Source organism: Podarcis erhardii (genome assembly GCF_964252035.2).
Source record: "Podarcis erhardii genome assembly, chromosome: 1".
Taxonomy (NCBI): Eukaryota; Metazoa; Chordata; class Lepidosauria; order Squamata; family Lacertidae; genus Podarcis; species Podarcis erhardii.
This window is the reverse complement of record NC_138497.1, coordinates 135966622-135991513: the sequence shown is the minus strand read 5'-3', so window position 1 is coordinate 135991513 and position 24892 is coordinate 135966622. Positions and strand designations below refer to the sequence as shown.

The 24892-nt window shown below is 45.0% G+C and overlaps 1 protein-coding gene and 1 long non-coding RNA gene across 19 annotated transcripts in view; one reads left to right on the top strand and one right to left on the bottom strand.

The window, feature by feature from the left end:
- The window catches only part of LRRFIP1 (LRR binding FLII interacting protein 1), a 104744-nt gene extending 102201 nt beyond the window's left edge, over positions 1-2543 (bottom strand). For 17 of the 18 annotated variants that reach the window (XM_081859753.1, XM_081859766.1, XM_081859770.1 and 14 more), the window contains exon 1: positions 2379-2543. In XM_081859753.1, coding sequence (XP_081715879.1) covers positions 2379-2510 — 132 coding nt within the window. In that variant the 5' untranslated portion in view covers positions 2511-2543. The remainder of the gene's footprint in view (positions 1-2378) is intronic. The other variant, XM_081859762.1, reaches the window with a different exon arrangement.
- LOC309335697 overlaps positions 1-6418 on the top strand; it is a 111851-nt gene extending 105433 nt beyond the window's left edge. The window contains exon 3 of the long non-coding RNA XR_014153638.1: positions 4240-6418. This is a non-coding gene — a long non-coding RNA (uncharacterized lncRNA). The remainder of the gene's footprint in view (positions 1-4239) is intronic.
- The last annotated feature ends 18474 nt before the right edge of the window (positions 6419-24892 follow it).

The following is a 24892-nucleotide window of genomic DNA, read 5'->3' as shown; positions in this document are numbered from 1 at the left end:
CTTACCTTTAAACTCTCAAATATACAAATCAGATTAAATAATGAATAAACTATCTAGATACACAAAAGCTGCTTTGTTTCCATAGTTTTCACTAACATACCCTCAACACATTTTACTAACAAAATCCATTGTAACTGGAAAATCTTTTGCCCTTCCTTAACAAAATTCCTATATCCTAAAACTACAGTCTGAACATAAACTCAAGTCTAAAGAGTTTCACAAGAACATAAAAGTTACAGGCAATGGCATGCAACAGAGAAGAGTTACAAAGGATTGCTTTCCTGCCTGTATTGTTACATGTTGTAACAATGCATTTTGTAATGTTACAATGTTGCTCAAACAATGGAGACACACAAAAATCAAGCTGGCCAGTCAGTACGCTAGGGAAGTCTGTTAGAAGGATATGGGTTTAACCATCTTTGGGAACATGTCAGAAAAGGAAGTTCTCTCTCCTTTTGTCCTTCACACAGCAACAGTATGTACAAAGGGAGGAGGGAAACCACCAGGGATCAGCAACCTAAGGCCCATGGGGGTCATTTAACCGGCCCATGGACCCCTGACGCCCACTTGGTCGGCTCCCATGCGCCGCGCCAAACCGGCATGGGGCAGAGTGGGGACCGCCTTCCGTGACACTGGCCAGCTTCCCATTGGCTGCAGGAAGCTCCTGCAGCCAATGGAAAGCTGTGCACGCCTCCTCCGCGCCAGAAATAGTGTTTGTGCATGCCTGTGTGTGCGCGCACTCTGGCCCACTGCGGCATCTGCAGGACTGTGAACCGGCCCAAGCCACAAAAACTTTGCCAACCCCTGACCTAAACCATCTGGAGGGCTTGGTACTTGTGATTTTTTGAATTTAAAAAGGACAAGCATCTCACCAGAGTCAGTACAGATATCAACTTCCTCATCTTCCACTTCCCTCCTGAGGTTACTTAACTCACCAAAAAAGTTGTTGCTGCAGAAGAGTACAGAAAAGAGTGAGCAAAGCTCACAGTGCAGAACAAGAACACCTCCTTAAAGTTACAGATAGGTAGCCGTGTTGGTCTGCCATAGTCAAAACAAAAAAAAATTCCTTCCAGTAGCACCTTAAAGACCAACTAAGTCAGTTCTTGGTATGAGCTTTCGTGTGCATGCACACTTCTTCAGATACTTCTTCAGGTATCTGAAGAAGTGTGCATGCACACGAAAGCTCATACCAAGAACTGACTTAGTTGGTCTTTAAGGTGCTACTGGAAGGAATTTTTTTTGTTTTGACCTCCTTAAAGATCAAACTTCTGTTAAAGAAGTCACAGCCAAAACAATACTTCAGAAGCTCTCACCTCTTTCCTGATCTTTAGCACCTTAAGTTAGAGGAACCAATATAAGCCCATGAGAGAAAGAATTTATAGGTATATGAAACATGTTTTAAAGACCAATGTGTTTGCTGTGGTGTTTCTGGGCTACACCTTCCTTTATGAGAACTATGAAGCCTTATAACCAGTTGGCAGATCATATATTATAATACCAAAAGGTACAGAGAGAAACAGAGAAAGGTAAATAAGTAGCAGGGTCCAGAGGCCATCCAACATAAGAAGCAACACAGAGAACCCAAAGACATAAAAAGTTAAGCCTTCCTTGAACTTTTTGGAGAAAATGTGAGATCTAATTGCAATAAATAGATAAACAAACTACAAGAACAATGGTTGGTGACTCTACTAATCCAATCAGAGAGGCAGTGTGGCGTAGTGGCTAGAGTGCAGGAAAAGGCCAGGGTTCAAATCCCCCCTTGGTCTTGGAGCCCCCTGGGTGCCTGTGGGGCAAGGCGCTGCCTCTCAGGCCCAACCTGCCTCCCAGGGCTGTTGTGGGGATTGCTGGAGCAGAGGGGAGCCAAGAGCCAGGCATGACCTCTTGAGCTGCCTGAAAGGGAAAAGGTGCAGCACAAATGCAGCACTCAAAATAAAACAAAATATACAAATGTTTGTGTGTACACCAGTCATGGATCCAGACAAGGGAGACTGCTGCCTTTCATTCAAACCCTGCCATTAAGATAAACGGTTTTGTCTTGGAAGACAATACTTTGTGTTTACAAAGTTTATTGAACATTTTAGGGGGGGGGCACATTAAGGGGATATGAATGAGCTTATTAACCCTTCCTCTGCCGTGGTCGCAAATGGGCTGGACCCCCCGCCCCGCCCCCCGCCCCCCACGGCCTCCCGGAAGTTGATGGGAGGGAGGGAGGGGAGAAATGGGGGGGCGGCGGCGGCACCTGACAGCTCCCACGTGAAGGGGGAGGGGCCGAGGTGACAGCCCCCGCCCCCCCCCGCCCGGGGAGGAGGAGGAAGAAGAGCGGAAAGAGGCGCCTCCGGGAGGCCGCCCCCCCCGTGTGTCCCCCCCCCGCCGCTCACCTCGCGGGCGATCTGGTTGAGGGCGTCGTCCTCGGCCGCGGCGGGCCTCTCGCGGTTGGGCTGCCTCTTCCTCCCGGCCAGGCCCGCTGCCTGCGGCTGCGGCTGCTGCTGCTGCGCCCCGACCAGCTCCATGGCGCTGCCTCCCTCAGGCGGCTCCGGCGTGAGGAGAAGGCGGCGGCGGCGGCGGCTGGGGCAGGCCGCGCATGCGCGCACGGGAGACGGGCGGGGGCGGGGCCGGGCCGAGGGCTCTCCGCAGGGGGCGGGGCCGAGAGCGCGAGGGAGGGAGGGAGGGAGGGAGGGAGGAGCCCGGCGCCAAAGGCCGCCCCGCCGGGCGAAGCCCCTCAGAAAGGGCTCGGCTCTGGGGCGGCGGGCCTTCCGCCCACGGGGAAGCTGAGGCCGCCCCTCTTGGTCGAGGCGCCCCCCCCCCCGCTCGCTCTCCCCCCTCAGGAACCGAACCCCGCCCGGGAATGTCAAGAGAACAGAAGGGAAAACCCCTCGGCCGCCGCCGCCGCCGCCTCCTCCGCTTCCCCTCTGTAAAGCAGAGAATAGAAAGAGCTCCCTCAGCAGGGACTGCTCACTAGGAACAGCTAGGTAGCCGTGTTGGTCTGCCATAGTCAAAACAAAATAAGAAAATTCCTTCCAGTAGCACCGTAAAGACCAACTAAGTCAGTTCTAGGTATGAGCTTTCGTGTGCATGCACACTTCTTCAGATACATGCACACGAAAGCTCATACCAAGAACTAACTTAGTTGGTCTTTAAGGTGCTACTGGAAGGAATTTTTTTACTTTGCTCACTAGGAGTCCGGCATTCGAAAATTCCTAATAAATTACTAGAAGTATGGACAGATAGAGTCCAGCTTGTGCCTCGTATGCTGAAATCTTTAGAATAGGCTTCTTAGACATTTATTTCAGGCCATTGAATACTTCAAAATATCCCCCCCCCCCCCCACTTCTTAGTTTTGCCTCCATAAAAGGTTTGGAAGCTGAAACCCAAAAATATCTCTGATCACAGGCAAAAATGTTTAACCTTGTTCTAAGAAAATATTTGCCTCTATCACAGAACCACTAAATAGTTTGGCACAGTCAGCCCAGGATCCGAATACAGTACTAGAGTCATGCCAGGTCATGAACAAAGTTTGTTGACCCAAGTGGGGTGTTAAATAAATCAGTTGCATTTTAGAAAAGGAAGCCACAAAGAAGATCAGGAAACTTTACTGCTGGAAACCTACTTTCATAAATAATATAGTGTACAATAGATTATAAGAGTAATGAATGCTTCTGGCCTTTTTTCAGCCCCAAGGCAACATGCACGGAAATCACAATATCCCTTGACAGTTGAGCTCAACACTTCTTTGCCCAGAAGCCTATTTATGGCAATTGCTGTATGCACTTGGCTGCTTCCATTAATTGTTTCTCAGTCCAGTTTTAAACCCATTTATTTGGAAGCCAGATTAATTTCAGTGGAACTTACATTTACATAAACATGTTTCATCACACTATTTGTATGTACTTGCAAAAACAGCTGTCTGTTGTTCCATTTCTGTTAACTGTGAGTGATACAAAAAGAAGACATACCAAAAAATAACAACCATATATTTTGTGGCACCTACAAGACCCAGATTTAATGTAGACTCTACTGAATAAACATAAATCTCACTTCAGCAGATTCATGGAGCATTATCCCCAGCTAGTAAACAAGTCATCTTCCAAATATCTCAAGGGCTGTCACATGGAAGATGGAGCAAGCTTGTTTTCTCCTGCTCTGCAGGAAAGGACTCAAACAAGTGGATTCAAGTTACAAGAAAGAAGATTTCAACTAAACACCAGAGAGAACTTTCTGACAGTAATTGCTGATCAACAGTGGAATGGTCTCCCTTGGGAGGTGGTGGACTCTCCTTCCTTGGAGGTTTTTAAACAGAGGTTGGATGGCCATCTGTCATGAATGCTTTGGCCGAGATTCCTGCATTGCAGGACGTTGGACTAGATAATCCTTGGGGTAGCTTCCAACTCTAAGATTATATGATTCTCTCTGTGTGAAATATATAAAATACATGGAGGGGACAATGTAAACAGGGGGGCCAAAAGGCCATGAAAGCAAGAAAAAGAAAAGATCTGTGATATTTCTCTGCAAAACTCAGGTGTATGCAAATAACCGTTCATAACAACAATAAGTGGTGATAATACAATCGCCCTAACCTTGCTTACTATGTTTAAAGGGAGAAGAAACCATTGCATAGTTTGAGGTCTGAACAAACAGAATCAAAGTTACTCATAAGCTATCTGCTCCCCCCCCCAATTAACATTAGTTGCTCAGTCTGATTCATCGTCCCTCCCCCAACAGGAAGAACGCCAAAATCCCGCCTTTCTTCTCCTTCCCTTCCGCTGCTCTCTAAGCTTTTCCCTTTTTCCTCATACAGGGACTGAACGGCTGGCCCGTCTCTTCCCCAGAAGACACAGCCTCAGACTCTGGCTTATCTGATGGTTGCCTGACAATGCTTTGGCCAACTTCCAACTCTTCCTCTCCTTGAGAGCAAACAGCTTCTTCCCTGGGAAGGAGGGATCCGGGCTGTCCTCTCTAAACTCAGACAGACAGCTCCTATCTGCAGAGGCAGCCCCTTGCTCACTCAGCTCAATTTCTGAGGCTGACTCTTCCGCTGCGCTCTGGAGGGGCCATGTTCCTAACAAGTGACATAGACTGTCTGACAATGATGCTGATACTGGCTGAGTCTGCCCTCCTTTACTTCAAATCCTAATAATCTTCAAATCCTGAGTAATCTACTGGAGACCCTCATTCTAGACCTGAACACTAGTGTAGAGCACCCACCTCCACACTATCCTGGCCTCTGCTTATGGTTTCAAATATTACCTTAATAAAATTACATAATTTGCACATCAACTAAGCACTAAAGATGTAATGCTGAAAGGCCTAGTTCAGATTACAGGTAGAGGTTTACTACCAGCAGGCTCCAAGAACCAATCCCTGTTCACTAGCTTTACAAGATCTCAGATCCTTACTCACTAACTTACAACTTTTGTCTATAATTGTGATTATGTAAATATTAGGGTTTATATCTAATCTATATTTATATGGGGGTATGCCTTGTTCAATAAGAGAGGCCTTTTGTATGAACATACATAGGATTGTACTGCACATGCCATTTATAAAGTAGCAGCCTGTAAAATCTTCATATTTTTGAAAAATGTGAACATCTCTGATAACTTTTATTATTTTTATTATTTATTTAATTTAAATACCGCCCTATACCTGCAGGTCTCTGGCAGTTTTAAGCACTGCTTTGACACCAGAATCCTCTGTAAAAGTTAGTGTGATAACTTTAAATAAAAAGAAAGGCATTAAATAAAAAGAAATGGTGATTAGCTGCCCTTAATGCATAAAAATATATTAATAAGAAATGAATTGAGAGACTTCAAATAAGCCTTTATAGAATCTATTTTAAACTTAACCTGTGCTTTATTAATTAAAAAAACAAATTAACACAATATCTTGTGAGCTTTTAATTGGCTGTGTTAAGTCTCTCTGGATAATTCAGCATGTGAACTATTTGTTCTCCTTTATTGCCCTATTAGGTCAAGGTAAGCTTTTTTCAGAAGCAGCTATGTGGCATGAGTCAACAGGGTGTGCAGCACAGGAACACTTGAAATATTTCCACTTTCCTCTTATAGAAAATCAGAACCCAAGCAATTTCCAGACCCTGTTTAGAGAGCCTCATGTCTGTAACAGGATTAGGGGCTGTTGTCTATTTCAGAGTGACGTAGGGGTTTCACCCTCAAACCTTACTGATAAAGTAAGACTCCTTACACAAGACTTGAAGGTGAATCTTTACTTGCCAGGATGGCAACAATTTAGCAAGCTGTATTATTTTTATATCAAGTTCAATACAATTTATTTCTCTTCCTTGAGACCAAGAGAGGGTCTCTAAAAACACATTCTTTCACAGCAATTATGGGCGTAGCCAGGATTTTTGTTAGAGGTGCAGGCCTTTTATTGACGGGGCAGAACCTCACTTAGCTATGTATTTTTACTGATTTTTATTGATGGGGGCAGCTACCCCTCTCTGCCCCCTTCTCCCCCCCCCCCAGTTATGCACATGACAGCAATGTGTAAATCATTAGTCCATAGCTTGCCTGTCTTTATAAGCTCTTCTAGAAAGAGTCCGCTTGAATTCTTCACACTCCCATGTTCCCAGTCAACAAAATAATGGCGATGCAACCAGCCAACCTCCAACTTTCACCCTCACTTCTAAGACAGACAGACGCTCTCTCTTTTACTTTTAAAGGCAGTTAACAAGTTAAAAGGGCAATGATTCAGAGTTTCTGTGACCTTGATTGGACTCACCTGCTTTGCAGCCGCTACATTACATATATGTTTTCTTTTCCCCAGTAAAATTTATTCTTTGTAAAAGACATTTTCTAACAACTACAGTACAAATAGCAACAGGGGGGATGTTCTGGAGTTGTAAGGACCAGTGTTGTCCTCTTCCTTCCACTCTTCTCCAAGGGCCAAACCAGAGCTGCATCTGTGATGAGCACCCTGCAGCTGGTCAGCTGGTATTTTAGACAGGTTTCTAGCAGGTGGCCTGGCCCAGAAGGCAACATGGAAGCCCAACTAGTCACTAGTTTAACTGGGAAAACAGGGAAAGCTGCCCTAGAGTTGGCAGCAAGCCCAAGTATTGTTAAAAGCTGCTAGCCAAACATTCATCTGTTAGACAGCCTGCCAGTCCATGGCCCAGAATGGCTGGCAGATGGGAGATGGGGAAAAGGAAATAATTGAGGTCTCTGTTTGAATGGTATATCCCTCAGTGCTGGGGAGAGGCAGCTAAGTCAAGACAACAGATTTGTAAGTGGGCAAAACAGCACCTTAACCTTTGGAAAAGGCAAAGCAGAGGGAGATATTTTTGTGTGTGAATTGGTCGAAGACATGGGCATCACCTCTCTGGTCTGATAAGGAAGTAGCAAATTTGTTGCTTGGAAGAGCTCCCCCCCCCCCAATGTTCTGCTTCTATATTTGTAAAAAAAGCAAACATTACAAGAAAGCCACGAGTGCTCAGTGCTCTCTCCTCCAAAGGAAACCCAACCCCAAACAGTGCTACCCCATAAATGCCTTATCATAGCCCCTCAAACATCCCCTCTCAGGAAGTAGAGAGTATTTAACAGTTATTCTTCATATATTGATAAAATCAGAGTCTTTTGAAACTATTTACAGAATTGCAGAGGAGGCTGAAACAAGCACAAGCCAGCGTGGTCCAGTGGGGAAAGCAGTTCGGTGCCGAGTCTTCAATAAAACATTATCAGTAAATGATGATGATGTAAATAAGTTCAAATATTTGGAGATCTGAAGTAGGACTGGCTCCAAATTGGAAGGGCCCCTCGGTAAAATAGCCTCTGGGGGAAGGCCCTTTTCCATCGTGCCTTGGTGGGCTTACCTGGTTATGAAGGATAACAGCGTCTAGCTGCCATGTTGCTCTCTCACAATGCTTTGGAACAATGCTTTGTCAGGGGCAGCCTGGGAAATTTTAATGGAGGCTAAACTAAAAGTGGGCGGGGCAGGCATCTTCAGTGGCCTCTGCTGGGTTCTGCTGCACCATCAACAGGGCCTGCTGGAGATTGGTCAGAGAAACTGAATTCCCCCCCTCTCTCTCTTCGTATTCATAAACACTAACTTTGGATGTATTGTTTTGACTGCTTAACGGATACTTTAATCCCAAACTTTGTTTTCCTGACTAAATTCCAGGGGCTCAGAAGCTTATTAGTCTCTAGGGGGTTGGCATGTTGAGATGGGACAAGGGTCCAGAGTCCACTTGTTTCTTGACTAAGCTTGCAATTCTGTGCACACCTACTTGGGAGTAAATTATATTTTATTGAATGGGGCTTACTTCTGAGTAGACATGTTATTGGCTTGAAGGCCATTACATGAAGGATAAAACTGTATCAGATACAGCACCCATCACTGGAGGGTTTTTGCCACATTGTTATTCCTCCCCCCCCTCCTTTTTTGCATATTTATAAACACAGTAGCAGCCAAAAATCTTCCTATGATGAAACAGGCTCCAATACCTAAATAATGCTTACAACAATGCCTTTTGTAAGTGGCCACCTGCAGATAAGTGTTCTTTTGTGCTGCTGTTCTTGAACTGGCACAAGATTTAAAATGTTTAAAACAGAACTGAATGCTTCTCTTACCTTCTCCCATGGAACATTTAATTCTTCACACCTTGTCCTGAATTAAAAAAACTTTACTTTCACAGATAGACATATATTATGTCAGATTTGGTGTAGATGGGTTTTGACTTCTCAAGCCCACATGTCGATTTATGCATTTACAGTATCTCCTGTACCTTCCTCCACATCTTATGTCACATCCAACTTCCACCGGACCTACACTGCCAAAGCAGAAAAGACGCCCTTGAGTTTAAAGCTGTGAAGGATCGGTTGACTGTGCTGCTCTTTGGCAACGCGGCTGGGCATTGTTGTGCCCTCAAAGGCAAGAACAAGAACCTGTTGCCTGTCTGCTGGCAGTCCAACAAGAAGGCCTGGGTGACTGCTGAAAACTTTCTGGACTGGTTCCACAAATGCTTTGTTCTAGAGATGAGGTGTCACCTGCGGGAGAAGGGGCTGGAGTTCAAAGTGCTTCTGCTAGTGGTTACCCACAGGGACTGCAATTTGAACATGAGCATGTCAGAGTTGCTTTTCTCCCCCCACTCCCTGTACGACCTCACTCATCCAGCCTTTGGATCAAGGGGTGGTTCACTACTTCAAGGCTCATTATACCAGCCTCACCCTTGCCTTGCTGACTTGATGTCCTGGACGCTGATCCAGATCTCGATCTCGTGGCATTCTGGAAGTTCTTCAGCATCGCCAGCTGCATCACTTAAAGCAGACAGTGGATGCCATCAAGCCTGAAACCGTGAGCTCCTGCTGGTGCAACCTATGAAAGGAATGCATTGACGATTTCAGTGGATTCCCAGGCATTGCCACTGAGATGGAAAACATTGTCCAGATTGTGAGGCAAGTTGGTGGCAATGCAGGTGCGCCAACACCAGAGTGTCTTTGGCCCCCTCAATATCTGTAGGCAGGGGACCTGGCCCCCTCAGTGTTAAGGGAGCCCTTGCACTGGCATGTCCCTTTGATGATCAGCAGGGCAGCTTCTGGAAAGGTGCTCTGGAAATCTCAAAGAAACACACCCAAGCGTCTCAGTGGGCCTCATGGGGGGGGGGATGCATCGCTGAGGTGGTGAAGAAAAGGTAAGATGGTGGACGGTTGGTGGATGGGGTGTGATGTGCTGAGTCGGCCTGGGTGGGTTGGGTGGGCGCACACATTGCATGTTGTGCATATGATGTCATACATGCATGACGGGATGCCCCAATGTTGGCCACAAGTTGGTGGCTATGTGGCAATGGCTTTGTGAACTCATCCAGGAGGAGGTGGAAGAAAAGATTTAGGGGCAACAGGCCTTGAGTCTGGAATCGCTGCAGGAAATGGTGAGACTGAGCTCCAGCTCTAAAAGTGGGAAAGAGGAGGAGCAGAATGACCAACCCACCTGGACCCTGGAGAGCTTTTCCGAACTCTTTGGTACACTCAAGCATGTGAATGATATCATTGCACACTGTGACCCCTCTGTAAAGATTAGGTGTGGGATCGTGAAGAGGGGCACCGGGCCAAGCTGCGTTGGGGGTGCCGGCATGGGGAGCCTGCTTTGCACCCGCCATGTGCCACGTCAGCTGGCTGCGTGGTTGTTGGGTCCTTCTTGCGCCAGCAATGCCCTCCCCAGATCTGAGCCTTGCAAGGCTGCTTGGAGAGGGCAGTGTGGGGATGCGGCAACCATGCCCCAAATCTGGATCTTGGCATTCAGCGAATTCTCATTTTTTATCTATTTTTTCATGGCCACTAACAAAATGTACTGCCACTGGTTTTTGAATCTTGCACTTTCTGATGCCACATTTGTATCTATTTACTCTTTTATGACCAGACTGACCTGTTTGTTCTACAGAGAATGCAGAATGGCATTACTGGCAAATGAAAGCACGTGCCATTTGGGAGGATGAACAAACAAATTAATTCTTGATGTTGGCATTATTAGGTCCTGTAGTAGTGTTGCCTAAGTCAATATGTCTCTGGGTTGCCATCTGGGTTTGAAGGGTCTCTATGTTTGTGCCTTTATGTGGCCTCTTGCTGATGTTTTATATTAGAGAAATGTCTGAATGATCCCTGCTTTATTTAATGCATTGTCACAGTATTTTTGTATGTTATTTTCTTCTGCTCTCACTACTTACAGTATTCGTAAAATAGCGGTGTGTGTATTATATATAGTGTATATTATATATATATATTATATATACATTATATACCGGTATATAGCGTATTATGTAAATTATATAAATAAAATGCCATGCATCTGAAGTAGAATCTACCCCATGAAAACATATGCTAGGCATACATTCAGAGGGTAATCTGCCCAGCTAAAATAGTAATTGTGCTGTCATGTGGCTCAGTAACAGCAAGCTGGGGTTGCCTAATCTTGCCTAGCTATGAGGCATAATGTGCCTGTGGGGGCAGCAGAAGGTGAGTTGCCAGAAGGAGGAGGAGGATAAGCAGCCATCCTTCTGTCTTGGGGACTCCACTGCAGATTTGTGCAGGGTTTACTCCCTAGCCCTTTATATATATATACTTCCCTAAATATATATTGCTCATTACCTTCCCAGGTTGATGAGACGCACCTGCCCATCACTTCCCTCTGTAGCACATGCGGAAACTGCTTTCTTGAAAGTTGGACTCACTGCTGGCATTGTCCACTCCACCCGCTGGGGCCTGTCTTAGCATGCAGGGGAAGGCCAAAAGTCACTGAGGGTTTGAGACCCGTTGGCTGTCCTCACCTGCTTTAGCTGGTGCCCAAGCACTCTGCCTTGCCCCCGTGATTGAGGGGGCTGTGCCACAGAATGCCAGCACACCTCACAGTGTGCATGCATGACATCAGCATGCCCCATGGCATGCTTGCGCCATGTGTGCACGTTGCAGGGTGTGCAGACATGTCATGCGCACGCCCAGTGGCTTGTAAATGTGATGTGAGCATGCACTGCAGTGTGGGGGCAGAGACACCAGGGAATTTTGAGGAGGCCTGGCCCCCTTCTTGAAAATTTGGGGGGCCTGGACCCCCAGCCCCCCCCCAGTTGGTGCACTTGCTGGCCAGTCAAAGCCATTTCCTGGGGTGTGGCCGCTGTTGCACGCTTACAGCTTCTAGAAGTCACAGGTGAGAGCTGAGTGCAGGGTGGGGACCAAAGGCGAACAAACTACCCCAAAAGGAGTTCAATGTGCCCCCCACCAAAGGTACTACCCACCCCCTAACACCCCCCACACAGCAGCAAGGCTGAGAGGGGGATCTTGTCAGCTGGGCAGCCCAGGACCTCCATATAAACTGCCCAGCCTCACCCCCCCAGGGGGGTCGCGGGTGTTGCTAATGCAGGAGTTTGACTTCACTCCTGAAGGCCCACTCCGTGGTCTCTCAGAACAGATGGATGCCAAAAACAACCATTAGAAGAGAGTGGCATCTGTTCTAGCGTCTGAAGATACAAACTTCCTGAGTCCCTACTGCCGTCAGAACTACATGTGGAAAGGTGCATATCTTCTAATAGAATGCTCATTAAACCAAAGTAGCTTATTCCTCCTTGAGGTGGAAGAAATGATTTTTTGGGGGAAATCCTCCTTATTCCTCCTTGAAGAAATGATGTTTCATGTCAAGACAGTGCACTTAACTAGCCAAAAGCATTTTGAAGGTTCTCCTCTTCCTCCCACCTCCCCAGCCATTGCTGTTAAGTACAACTCAGGATCTGACACGTGGTGGTCACTCAGACTTTGGCAGATGCATCAGTTAGGTTCAGTTGATGCACTTCCAGCCCACAGTAGAGAGTCTAGAATGATATGGCTGGATTTCAGGAAGTAGAGGACGGTGGCCAGAGAAAACGATTGCTCTCTTCACAGGCTATAGCATTGCAGCTTCACAGACATAGGAAGAAGGTAACTGCCTATGTCTTGAGAGAGTGCTCCTCCCCATGGCATGAAATGGAAATGTAGCAATATAATTATAATGGCAAAGCTTCATAGAATCATAGAGTTGGAAGGAGCAAACTTATCTAGTCCACATCCAATCCATTTTTCTAAATGTGCCAGCATCTGCCCATTCTCCTAGTTTGTTAAGATTTATTTTCTCTCTCTCAGTGGCTATACCTACTCAATTACTGTAGCTTAGATGCAAACGAAGATGGTATTTCATAGTGTGATGGAATAAAATATTGTAAAGCTGATGGCTCCTATCCAAAGGTAAGCAATGCACTTCATTTGGGTTGTGGATTGAACAAATCTGCAGTGGACCATTCAAACAATGGACAGATTGAAGTAGAATTTTTGGGAGATATTTCCCCAGCACTTTAGGCATGCTGATAATACTATGCGGGAGTTCCAGAAAACAACAAACCAACCTGTATCATTTGGAGAAAATGGTCTCCTGCTGAAAATATTGTACCCAAAGCAAATGATGATGTTCTGCATCATTTAAACTTATGATATTCTTTCATATTGCTCCAAAAGTTGTTAAAAGTCCATGTTCCCTTTTACCTTTTGCTCCCTGGAATGACATAACTGGATTTGAGACTGTTCTAATATTTACTAGTAGTTGTAAGGATGGTTCCACCTCCACTTCTCTGTAACTAGAGCTCTGTCCCTGCATGATTCTATTTATCCCATTTATGCCAGCCCCTAACTAGAAGGGAAGGATGGTGGTGAGAGGGGCATGTAATAAATGCACTCCTCTGGAATGCTAGGACTACCCCTTTTAGAGGCTAAAGTTTAACTAACCCATTGCACTACTGTGGATATACAGTGCTTGGCTTTTATTTGGAGATCCATCTAGGTTCTAATCCTTGCTTGGCTATAAAGGTACCTGGGTGGCCTCACTGTTCCTAAGAAGTAAGTCTTGAATCTAACCCTAAGATACCCCAAAGTGTTGACAGGAAGCTGAACTGCACAACTGAAATATTGCAGCCTGCTTTCTTTCTGTGGGATTATGGCACGGCAGAAATCTTCATTAGGGTTCTTGACCTTTGATGAACTGCATGTCCTCCTTCTGACTGATCACGTCTTCCCACTGCCTGTGTAGGAGATTTAAGGTGTTGCAGTGAGGGGGCGCAGATGGGGGGAACCTGCATGGCTGGGTGCTCCCCTGAATACAAAACTCCCATAAACTAAAAAAAACTAGTGCAGCAGGGAATGGACTCAGCTGCAACCTTTTTCCTCAGTATGCTGACTTTTTTAAAAAAGTAATGAGTAAAAATGAAAAAGCATTTCAGAATTCTATCTCTGTAGTTTGAAGTGGAGTAGTTCAGTGTACTGTACCAACTCAGTATTCTACTGCCTCATTCCACCGCATTTGCAAAAATATGTAATGGTTCATTTCTTTTTGCTAATTCTTTTCAGAGCAGTACTCCACTGAGGCCACTTCGAATTTTAATTCTACACAGTTCCCTTTGCAGTGTCGCTTGATGGCAGCATTGCTCCACTTTGGTCCAGGAAATGTCACTTTCAAACTCCAATTCCACGGAAGGCATTTCACCCACTTTGTGGCATTTGTATACTGTGAAGGGGTCTGCTCCAGGGTCCAGAGTGACTACTTCTACTTCCTATATACTGGGAGTTCCTGCTTTCCTGCCCGATGCTCCCTAGCTCATTTCTGCCTACATTCAAGTAAGAAGTCATTTGAGAAATAAGTACTAGCAAAATGTGCAATTCTAGCAACACAGAGTGCATATGTGTACATATGCAGAGTGATACCTATAAGAACAGAGTAGGGCCTATTAAACAGTTATGCAAAATTTGAAGTGTTGCAGCTCAGTGTGAGTTCAGAAGCTTGACATCATTTAAAGAGCCTCCCAGGAGTTCCCATACACCCCAGCTCCATAAAACACCTTGGAGTACTTATATCCAATAACGTAAACTGTGTTAGGAGATTAAATTACAAACCACTAGGTAGATGGCTCAAGCAGGAATTGTGGCAATGGTCTAAAGTTAATTTGTCATGGTTTAGCCAAATAGCTGCACTAAAAAATGCCCATATTCCCTCATCTTACCCATAGCACTACAACTTGAAAGTTGCTGAGCCTTGCACAAAATGCGAAGTTCTTTTCCACACAAAGGAAAGTGGTCAATGTTTAATAGACATTTTGCATACAAAATTGTGAATCAGGGACACCAGGGGTCCTGAACATAAAATTATACTATTATACTTTCCAGCTGAGGCAGCTAGTGATATTAATGCAAAATGCATAAGAAAGATCATGGATTTTCTAAGAGTCAAATATCCTCCTCCTTACTGAAGTTTATAAGACAACATGGGTAATCCTTCCTAAAAGTGCTTTAGAGGTTTGGAAATTATTTCACAGGTGGCTAACACCACATACATTCTTTTTATTATTATTAATATAGGGATATAGAGGGGAATTAATTGAGATCCACTCAAACAGGCTGTCTAGTAATCAGCCAATGGGAACTTTCATTCCATTGCAAACAACTGGCTCAGAAAGTTAGAACAGGGCCACCATGGGAACAAAGTGTTAAGTACATAAGAACAGCTTTGCTGGATCAGGCCCAAGTCCAGTCTTGTTCGGCATTCTCTTCTCACAGTGGACAACCAGACACACATGGGAAACCCAGAGACATGCGGGCAATGTGCTTCTCCACCCTCACCAGTGAGCAGCCATCCTAGGCCTTCTTCAGAGCAAAGAGAGATTGCATGTATGGCTGACTCGAGAGATGAATACAGTCTAACTGGCTTACCACGCGGTTAATGTGTAGAATTGTGTCTACTTCTTAAAGGTGCACTGATATGTAGTGGTTGGCTTTGGCTTAAGGTGTGGTTGCAACCCCCAGTTGATCACCTGTTGTGTTGGTGTAGCTTGAATGCCTAATCCCTTCCTGGTTCTTTGTTCAGGGAAAAATTTATTCATAGTGATTGTTGTGACGTGGGGTTTGTGATTTCAGCTCTCTTGACATAATATGCTGGAGACAGTGCTCTAGTAACACTTCTTTATTAAAGCAACAAGACTAAAACCTGAGGAGGGGAAAGCTACATTTATAGGGACAGGGAACTAGTTAGAAGGGATACATTTTGGAGGGAACAATATCAGGCAATCACAGTCCTGCCTTTTGGAGGCAACCAATAAGACAGAGGATCCAAATACAGCAGCTTAAATGAACCAATAGTAGCTGTACCCTCTGGAACCAAAAGGCAGTTACTTTACCCTAATTCAATTACAGACAATAATAATACAGATATAAAATCCTTTGACTCAATACACAACAGTGATTATGGTGTTTCAGAGAATTGAAACGTTGGAATGGGCCCAAGGATTATCTAGTCCAACCCCCTGCAATCAGGGGCAGAGGAAGGGGGTGCTGTGGGGTGGATCACCCTGGGTGTCTTCACTGAGGGGGGTGACATTTGGCAGTCGCGGGCGGGTGGCACGCCAAATGCCCGCCATCGGCGGCTCACTCCACCCCTGGCTGCAGGGTTATGCGCACCACTCCATGCACCCGAGTGGCTATCCTCCGCCTGGGAGGGTGCCCCCTGCCCCCCTGGGAGTGTGCCTGCCCTGGGCAGCGTGGGCATATGCTCTGCCACTGCCTGCAATGCAGGAATCTCAGCTAAAGCATCCGTGGCAGACAGCCATCTAACCTCTTCTTGAAAACCTCCAAGGAAGAAGAGTCCACCACCTCTTCTGGGAGTCTGTTCCACTGTCAAACAGCCCTTACTGTCAGAAAACTTTTCTGTATGTTTAGTCAGAATCTTCTTTCTTGTAACTTGAAGCTATTGGTTCGAGTCCTACCCTCTAGAGCAGGAGAAAACAAGCACGGTCCCTCTTCTATGTGACAGCCCTTGAGATATTTGAAGATGGCTATCATATCTCCTCTCAGTCTCCTCTTCTCCAGGCTAAACATACCCAGCTCCTTCATAAGGCTTGATTTCCATACCCTTGATCATCTTGGTTGCCCTCCTCTGCACACGTTCAGCTTGTCTATATCATTCTTAAATTGTGGCACCCAGACATGAACACAATATTCCAGGTGCGGTCTAACCAAGGTAGAATAGAATGGTGATATTACTTCCCTTGATCTGGACACTATACTTTTGTTAATGCAGCCTAGGATAGCATTTGCCTTTTTTGCTGCTGTATCATACTACTGACTCATGATAAGCTTGTGGTCTACTAAAAACCCTGGATCTCTTCACATGTACTACTGGCAAGCCAGGTTTCTTATATGTGTGCAGTTGGTTCTTGCTGTCTATGCGTAGAACCTTACATTTTCCCCTATTGAAATTTATTTTGTTAGTGTGGGCCCAGTTCTCCAATCTGTTAAGGTAATTTTAAATTCTGCTTCTGCTTCTCCATCATTAGCTACCCCTCCCACTTTAGTATCATCTTAAAATTGGATGAGTATCCCCTCAACACCTTTATCCAACTTGTTTATAAAAGTGTTGAACTACCAAGGGCCCAGGACAGAACTCTGCAGCACCCCACTTCCCACTTTTTTCCAGGATGATGAGGAACCATTAGTGACTTTTTTGTTTCGGTCAGTCAACCAGCTACAAATCCACAGTAACCTCATTAAGCCAACATTTTCTTGCAATCATATCATGGGGGAGTTTGTCAAAATCCTCACAGAAATCAAGATACACTACATCCACAGCCTCCCCCCCCCCCAATCCACCAAGCTTGTAATTATCTGTTGAAGACCTTTCCTAGTATTGATGTAGGGATGGTGGAGGCACTGTGGACTAAACCACTGAGCCTGTTGGGTTTGCTGATCAGAAGGTTGGCAGTTTGAATCCATGCGATGGAGTGAGCCCCTGTTGCTATGTCCCAACTTCTGCCAATCTAGCAGTTCAAAAGCATACCAGTGCAAGTAGATAAATAGGTACTACTGTGGCGGGAAGGTAAACATCATTTCCATGCTTCTGGCTTTCATCACTGTGTTCCAGTTACAATGGCACCAGAAGTAGTTTTGTCATGCCAGACACATGACCCAGAAAGCTGTCTGCGGACAAACGCCAGCTCCCTTGGCCTGAAGCGAGATGAGCTCCATAGTTGAATTCAACTGGACTTAACCATCCAGGGGCCCCTTACCTTTACCTCAGTACTGATGTAAAGCTCACTGGTTGGATCTCCTTTCCCCCCATTTTTGAAGATGGGGACAATATTTGCCTGCCTTCAGTCTGCAGGGACCTCACCTGTTCTCCAAGGTTGGACCCGGCTTTCCTTTTGGGTCAGACAGAGACAAAGTGGGTGTTGAGCAGTTCTGCTTTCTCTATGTCACCCAGTAGCATTTCTCTATCTTCTCCATGCAGAGGACCTACTATTTGCTTGTTCTTCTTGCTTTGAACATAGCTGAATAAATCTTTATTATTATTTTTAAGCCTTGCAATTCTGAGTTGGTTCTGAGGTTTGGCCTGCCTGACCTTCTTCCGGCAACTGTTGGCTACTCGGGTATACTCTTCCTTCAGTCATGAGTCTCATCCCACCAGGTTTCAGTGATGCAGCGAAGGCAGCATTTTCCTTTATCTTTGGAGTAACTCCCCTTCCCCATTTGGAAAAAAAATGCTTCAGTTTAAAGAGAAGATTAAGCCCATTTGATGGACTGTTTGCACACAGAGAATGGTGGGAGGAACCAGCTGGGGAAGCTCCAAGGGAAGAAGGCTCAGAGCCCAGGGAATAGTGATGGGACAACAATGAGTGGCCAAAGGGAGAAGAAGAAGAAGAAGCGCTTGGATTTGATATCCCGCCTTTCACTCCCTTTAAGGAGTCTCCAAGCGGCTAACATTCTCCTTTCCCTTCCTCTCCCACAAGGTGAGTGGGGCTGAGAGACTTCAGAGAAGTGTGACTGGCCCAAGGTCACCCAGCAGCTGCATGTGGAGGAGCGGAGACACGAACCCGGTTCACCAGATTACGAATCTACCGCTCTTAACCACTACACCACACTGGCTTAGTGAGCTGTGAGAGTCCATGGCTGAGAGAAGTCGAAAATCAGAGGCAGAAGCTGAAGCAGGGGACACCAAGAGGCCGAGATGATTCAGGCTGGTGAAGTCACGGGTGTCTCCCTCTCCTGCTGCAGCCTGCAGTGAGGAGGGGACTTGGGCAGCTGTGGGGCGTCAGGGACCTTCATTCTCAGCAACTGCTTCATGGAGGCAAGACCTACTGGGGATGAATTGTTGTGCTCATTAGGCCTGACATTCCCGTGTCCACCATCTTTTTGCTAATAAAGAGTTAACTCCAACTTGCACAGTGTGATTTACTGCTGGGTCACTCCTGACATTCACACATTATGAATTAATAATTATTTAATTGAACTTTTTGGCTTAGAGTGCAATAAAAAGAGAACACAACAAATACTTTTTTTAGGTTTGGGGGTGGGGGTTGGCTGCTTTTGTTTAGCCCAAAGCATCACATATGAAGGAAACAGTTGCCTTCTTTTTGTTTATCACCTATGGTCATGTATTTATAGTGTGATCTTAATATAATGTATTAAGCATTAATACTCACTTCAGTTGCAATAAAATGTGGCCACATTGAAAGTACTATGACACATTTATCCATATGTACCCTGCAGCTTCATGGAGAGAATTAAGTGAAATGCAGGCTCCAAGTTCTCCCTTTTTTGCCACGCTAGTTTTTACACCAGAGTGGTAATCTCATTTGTCTGTTTATTAAGAACAACATGCAGGAGTCTTGTGGCACTTTAAGGCTAACAGGTTTACCACAACTTTTGTTATACTGACTAGACTCTATCAGATAAATAAAATGTCTTTTCTTAGCTGGCAGGTATGGGGGGAAGAATTGGAAACAGTGGAGCCAAATGGCCTTGAAATGCAATCATACAGCCTGTGACAAATAATGTAATGTTAAATGTATCCCACAGTAACCAACATAGCAGCCATAATTGGGGAATTATGAAATGAGAATTTTATGTCTGAGAAGAAATTTGAACTAGGACTTCACAGCTAATTCTCCTATGATAAATAAAGTCATAGCCAACTTGTTTTCAGTCATAGAGCAAATGAAATTTCCTCCCACATAAGTTGCTTTAAAGATAGATGGTTAAGGTGCTAAGGTACTAAGGCCAAATTACGTTTGTAATTTGCCTTAAATTTCAATTTCCATGCCCCGCAGAATGTAAGTGAACTTGTAAGTAGCTGAACTCTTCTCTTAACCTGAAGATTTAAAAATATGTATGCAGTGACTATTCATCATAAAGCTTTAACTGGAACAAGAGAGTCAGAAATTACTGCAGTTTATGAATCCATTTTGTGTTAACTTTAGGTATATTTCTGAGATAGCAGGGAAGTCAGTTGTTCATGTAAAAAATGTGGTTGAATATGAAACATTCCCTGGCCTTATTGGGACCTAGTTGTGACTTATTCAAGCTTTCCATAAGATAGAACCAGACTTTTATAGACTGTCTAGTTAAGATATGTAAACGACTGCTCTTAGGACAGTAAGAGTCACAGTTACAAGGGTGCCTTAGCAAGTGTTTCAGGGCCGTTGTGTTTTTAACACACATGATATAAAACATACTTGGTGTTTTACTGGTTTTGTTCCAAGTGAAATAAACATGCAGCTACTCTCTGCTTAGTTTTGCAGGAGCTCTGTCTGTGCAACCAGGAACAGGTTTCCTTGGCAATCCCAACCCTGCTAAGGCTCTTTCAAATCTTCCAATATTGTGAAGCCAGTAATTACCTCCTCCTTTTTCTGATTCCTTTTCCTCAGCAGACACCCTGCGGTGCTTTAAAAAACAGAATGTAGTATCAGAGCAGCTTGGTTAACAAATATCCTTTATTTTCTTTACTATTTGAATGCCCCCTTATGCAGAATTGGCAGATTTTGCCCCCTTTCTGCCCTAGTACAATTCACACATGCCATTTTGCTGATTTTGAAGATATTTGGCCCTATCTGCTCTTCCTCCACACCTCTCTTCCTCTCTTCCTCTGTGCAAATTGACTTCTTGATAGCAAAGTCCATGTGATATCCTTTCCCACAAACAATATATTCCTCTGCTTCATGAAATGCAGTTGATAATTTTTTTTAGAGAATTAGAAATATTAAGGAAGCAGACAGAGACCATCACCTTCCTTGTAAAATGACAATGAGCTTTGTGGATATTTTGATGCACAGTTTGAGAAGCTGGTGTGTCCATCTCCACCAGTGAGCTTGGAGTGCTGTGTGGGTGAGGCTTCAGAACAGTCTTCAGAACAAGACTAATAAACTGCATGAGACAACTGGAAATCTATATGGAAAAGAGCAACCTCTCACCATGGCAGAATTACCAGGAGTGAAATCCCACATTATGTACTTCAGCTGCATTTGTTGTCAGATGTTGTCAGTGGAGCCTTCTTGGCTCTAGCCTAGCCCTCACCCCTTTTCCTGTTCCCGCTGGAGCCTTCTTTGGCTTGCCAGGCCTGCGGGCTCTCTTCCGGCCAACGCTGCCAATGACCGATCTTAAAAACTTGGGGTCGGTGAGATTTGGCAATCGCGGCACCTTGTGCCTGCTGGACCTCCTGAGCGGAGCGGGTTGTGCCTTGCTCCTCGTGAAGTAGGGTGAAATGTGAGGAGTGTTGCAAGCCGGTGCAGAGGCAGAAGGTCTGGCCAAGGTGCTAGAGCACGGCTTCTCTGTCTGGGGCTTCTTCTTAACCCAGTAGAACACCATTATCATACGCCTCTTAGGTGGGTTGGACATGCTGAAGAAGGTGCTGGAGGCCCAAAGACCAGGGTGACTTCAAAGCGGAGGACGCAGCAGGCAGTTCCCTATCAAAGGTGCCAAATCCAAGCAAATGTTGGCTTCAGTCCTGTTAAATCGATCCAGCAATTCTGAACGTTAAATAAGGAATTAATTCCTCAGGCAGTACGAAAAGACTTCCTGTGGCTGGGAGCTCCCAACTACTGCCACTGTTGACAGCCTGTTGCCCCTTATATCTGCTTGAATGGGTTATGTCACAATGGTTCCTTCATCAGGTGTTTGTGAGCATGAAAATGCTGTTGGGAGTTTCAGCAATGAAGGCTCAGGCATAACATACTGAAAGTCTGAACATTTCCTCTTTTTTTATTTAACAAAATTTATATACCACTTTTATAATTTATATACAAATTATTAGGAGAGTAAGATAAAAATATACTGTAGTTGATTCACTTCTAGGCTAGTTGACATACTTTATTCCTTCTTACACTTCTATCCCACCTTTCCTCCACAGAGCATACACACTTCAGCCTCCACCTTCTCCATTTTATCCTGACAGCAATCTTGTGAGCTAGGGCCATAGCTCAGTGGTAGAACAGCTGCTTAGCATGCAGAAGGCATCAGGTTCAGGCCCCAGCATCTCTTGGTGGGACTGGGAGAGATTGTGCCTGAAATCTTGGAGGGCTGCTGCCAATCAGCGCAAACCAAGTATCTTCAGCCTTTAAAGACCCAGGACCTACTTTGAATCATACATGCATTTGGGGACCCATTTCTTAATCTTTCCCCATATATTGGCAGGGTGGTAGCTCTCTTGTTGCAACCCACCTTGGATGGGGCTGCAGCATGTTAGTGGGTGCCAACCCACCAGATGAAGACCGGTGGTGTAGACAATACGGAACTGAATGGACCGGTTTCATGTGTTACTGTGTGTTGGGCTGAGAGAAAGAGGGGAACTGGCCCAAGCTCACCCAGTGGACTCCATGGCTGAGTTGGGATTTGAACCCTGCTTTGGCAGGTCCTAGTCTAACACATGCAAAATATCTGGAGCATTGGGAAATTTCCCAAGAGTGTCTTCCTAGATGCATCCCTTCCTCATCCCCTTTAAAAATGAAATAACATTCTTTAGCATACTGAGTTTTCAGAATGAAATTTAAAATGTGGTACGCCAGCCTAGTTAACTTGGGGGGGGGGAGTTCCTGGTCATTGTGCCAAGTGGGGCCTGTTAAGTTGTGGGTGAACATATCAGACGACACAGCGATTCTTCAAACAGCTCTTGTTTATTCACAGGCCAGGATAGAACTGAACTGAAGGGTTCAGTCAGCCTGCTTATATAGAGCTCCAGTACAACGTAACTGTAACAACTTTCTAAAACTATCCAATCACTGAATGTCACTTTTGATCCCTTATTTGCATAACTATCTACAGTATCCCGCTGCTGGCCCAGGGTGAGAACGTCAGTACATAACACAAATGGCTGCAGAAAGTGAATGCATGGTGCCTACTACTGACTCCCTTGGAATTCCCTTGGAATTTGAACCCTTGGTCTGTTTGGATGTAATCTGAGAGTGAAGAACTGACACAACTAAACTACTGAGTCACAATAGCTATTCAATCAAAGTTTTGGGTTGTGTTTGTATGCTTTAAAATACTTTATTGCCCTGAGCTGCGACAGGATAGATAATAAGTTAGTTAACATAGAGCCTAACAGAACAATTGTGTGTTTGTGTGTGTGTGTGTGTGTGTGTGTGTGTGTGTGTGTACCCACTTACCTGGAAAGTATGTGTCACACACACACACACACACACAGAGAGAGAGAGAGAGACACTTTCCAGGTAAGTGAGTATAGGAGTGCAGCCTTCAAATCATTGCGTGGTATGAAACTACATTTTACTCAGAGTAGACACAGTGAAATTAAAGGCCCTAACTGTTAGGAATGTGGCTCACCAGAGCGCAGGGGAAGAGTCAGACTTAGAAACTGAGCTAAGTGAAAGAGGGACTGACTCTGTAAATGAGAGCTGGCTGACAGAGCTGAGAAAGGGCAGTTTGACCCCCCCCCCTTCCCAAAGAAGACACTGTTAGCTCTCAAGAAGCAGGAGAGTTAGAAGGCAACCAGAGAGTTGCTAGGCAATCAGCAGATAAGCAGAGGACTGAGACTGTGTCAAGTGAAAGTGAGGAGGGCGAAGGCCAGCCTCTCAGTCCCCGTTCTAGGAGACTGGATAAGATCAGAGGGCAACAGAAGGGCAAAAGGGGAAAGGTGGGAGTTTGGCGTCCTTCCTGCTGTGGGAGGGGTGAAGATTCAGACTGACCAACTATCATCAATGCGAGGAGGCGAGAAGCCGTGCTCTGGGTGTGTTTTGTTGAAAATAAACGTACACAAAACAGCTGGAGAGTCATTACTTCTTATCGGGGCTTGCTTGCCTGCCAGAGATCATTACACTAACTTAGTCATGTTCATAAAAATCAGTGGGTCCACTCTGAGTAAGACTTAGTTAACTTCCACCCATTTGCAATTATGAAAATGTGAGTGCAGGCTACCTGTTTTCTCCCCATTAAGCACTTGCTGTCAAATAGACAAGAGTGAACATTGTGCAGAGTCATAGGAGCTGCACATTGTAACTAGAAAAAGCACAAGTGCCAGTCAGTGCTATCAATCACAGAGGTGCCTCTGGCCAGCGAGACAGAGTAAAGAAAAAAAGAGAGAAATAATCTCTCAGCTGATTTATGGGGAAAGGAGCCGAATGAAGAGAGCTTTCCCATTCATTACTCAGATGTCCCGAGGGAAAGTTTTAACTTAATGTAAAGTTATGCATTTCTCTTGCATGCATTCAGAAGGTGATTCAAGGTGATTAAAAAAAGGAAGGAATTAAATGCATTTAGGAAGGTCGTCACACTGGGGCTTTGATTTGGCTTGTTCATATTATTAGCATTTTATATTTATTGCTATTTTAATAAAGCTGTTGAGGCTAATTGACTTTTAGGAGAAGTATCTTTCTGGACTAGAATTTGTATTCATGTTTTGCCTCCTTCCTCAGCTTGCAATGTCTCATTTCTCTCAGTGTCTGTGACCACTTTGAATGCATTTGTTGGTATATAATTGTATGAATGCTACTGTCCCACTCCAACCCCCAACTGGCAGGATGCTTTATCCAGTTCATCAGAAGAATCAAGTGACATGGCTTTCACTTAACTTTACTGTATTCACTTTAGATGTTAAATGCAGGATTGTTTCCTCTTGGGGGGATTCCTCCCCAGCTACGGGAGTCTAGCCTGACATTCTATTACCTTTCTGTGTATCAGAAAGGTAGAGAGAAGCATCTCAAGATGTCGCCCCCCCCCCATCCCATCTGTAGATTGGAATGGTATAGCCCAGGAAAAGCTTTCCGGCTTAATTTCGGTGTTAAAGTGTGAAAAGGACAAAAAACTTGGGGTACACTACTTAAAGTGTTTCCCAACTTTGCTATAGTCTAGCTCTGAGGATTTTGGATCAGTCAGAAAACAAGAGGCTTCAGCCAAGTAATGAAGAAGCAAATCAATGGCCAATAGGCCTGATCTTTATTTGTTGCACCAAAGGTCCCAACCTCTAAGGCAAGCAAAGAAGCAGCAGCCCAGAACAAAGGTTACATGAAGTTTTATAGGTTCCCATAATTTCCCATAATACATTTCCAACAGTGTCATCAAAACCTCACAGATATGTCACAGAAGAGGAGTGGTGTCAGGAAGAAAAT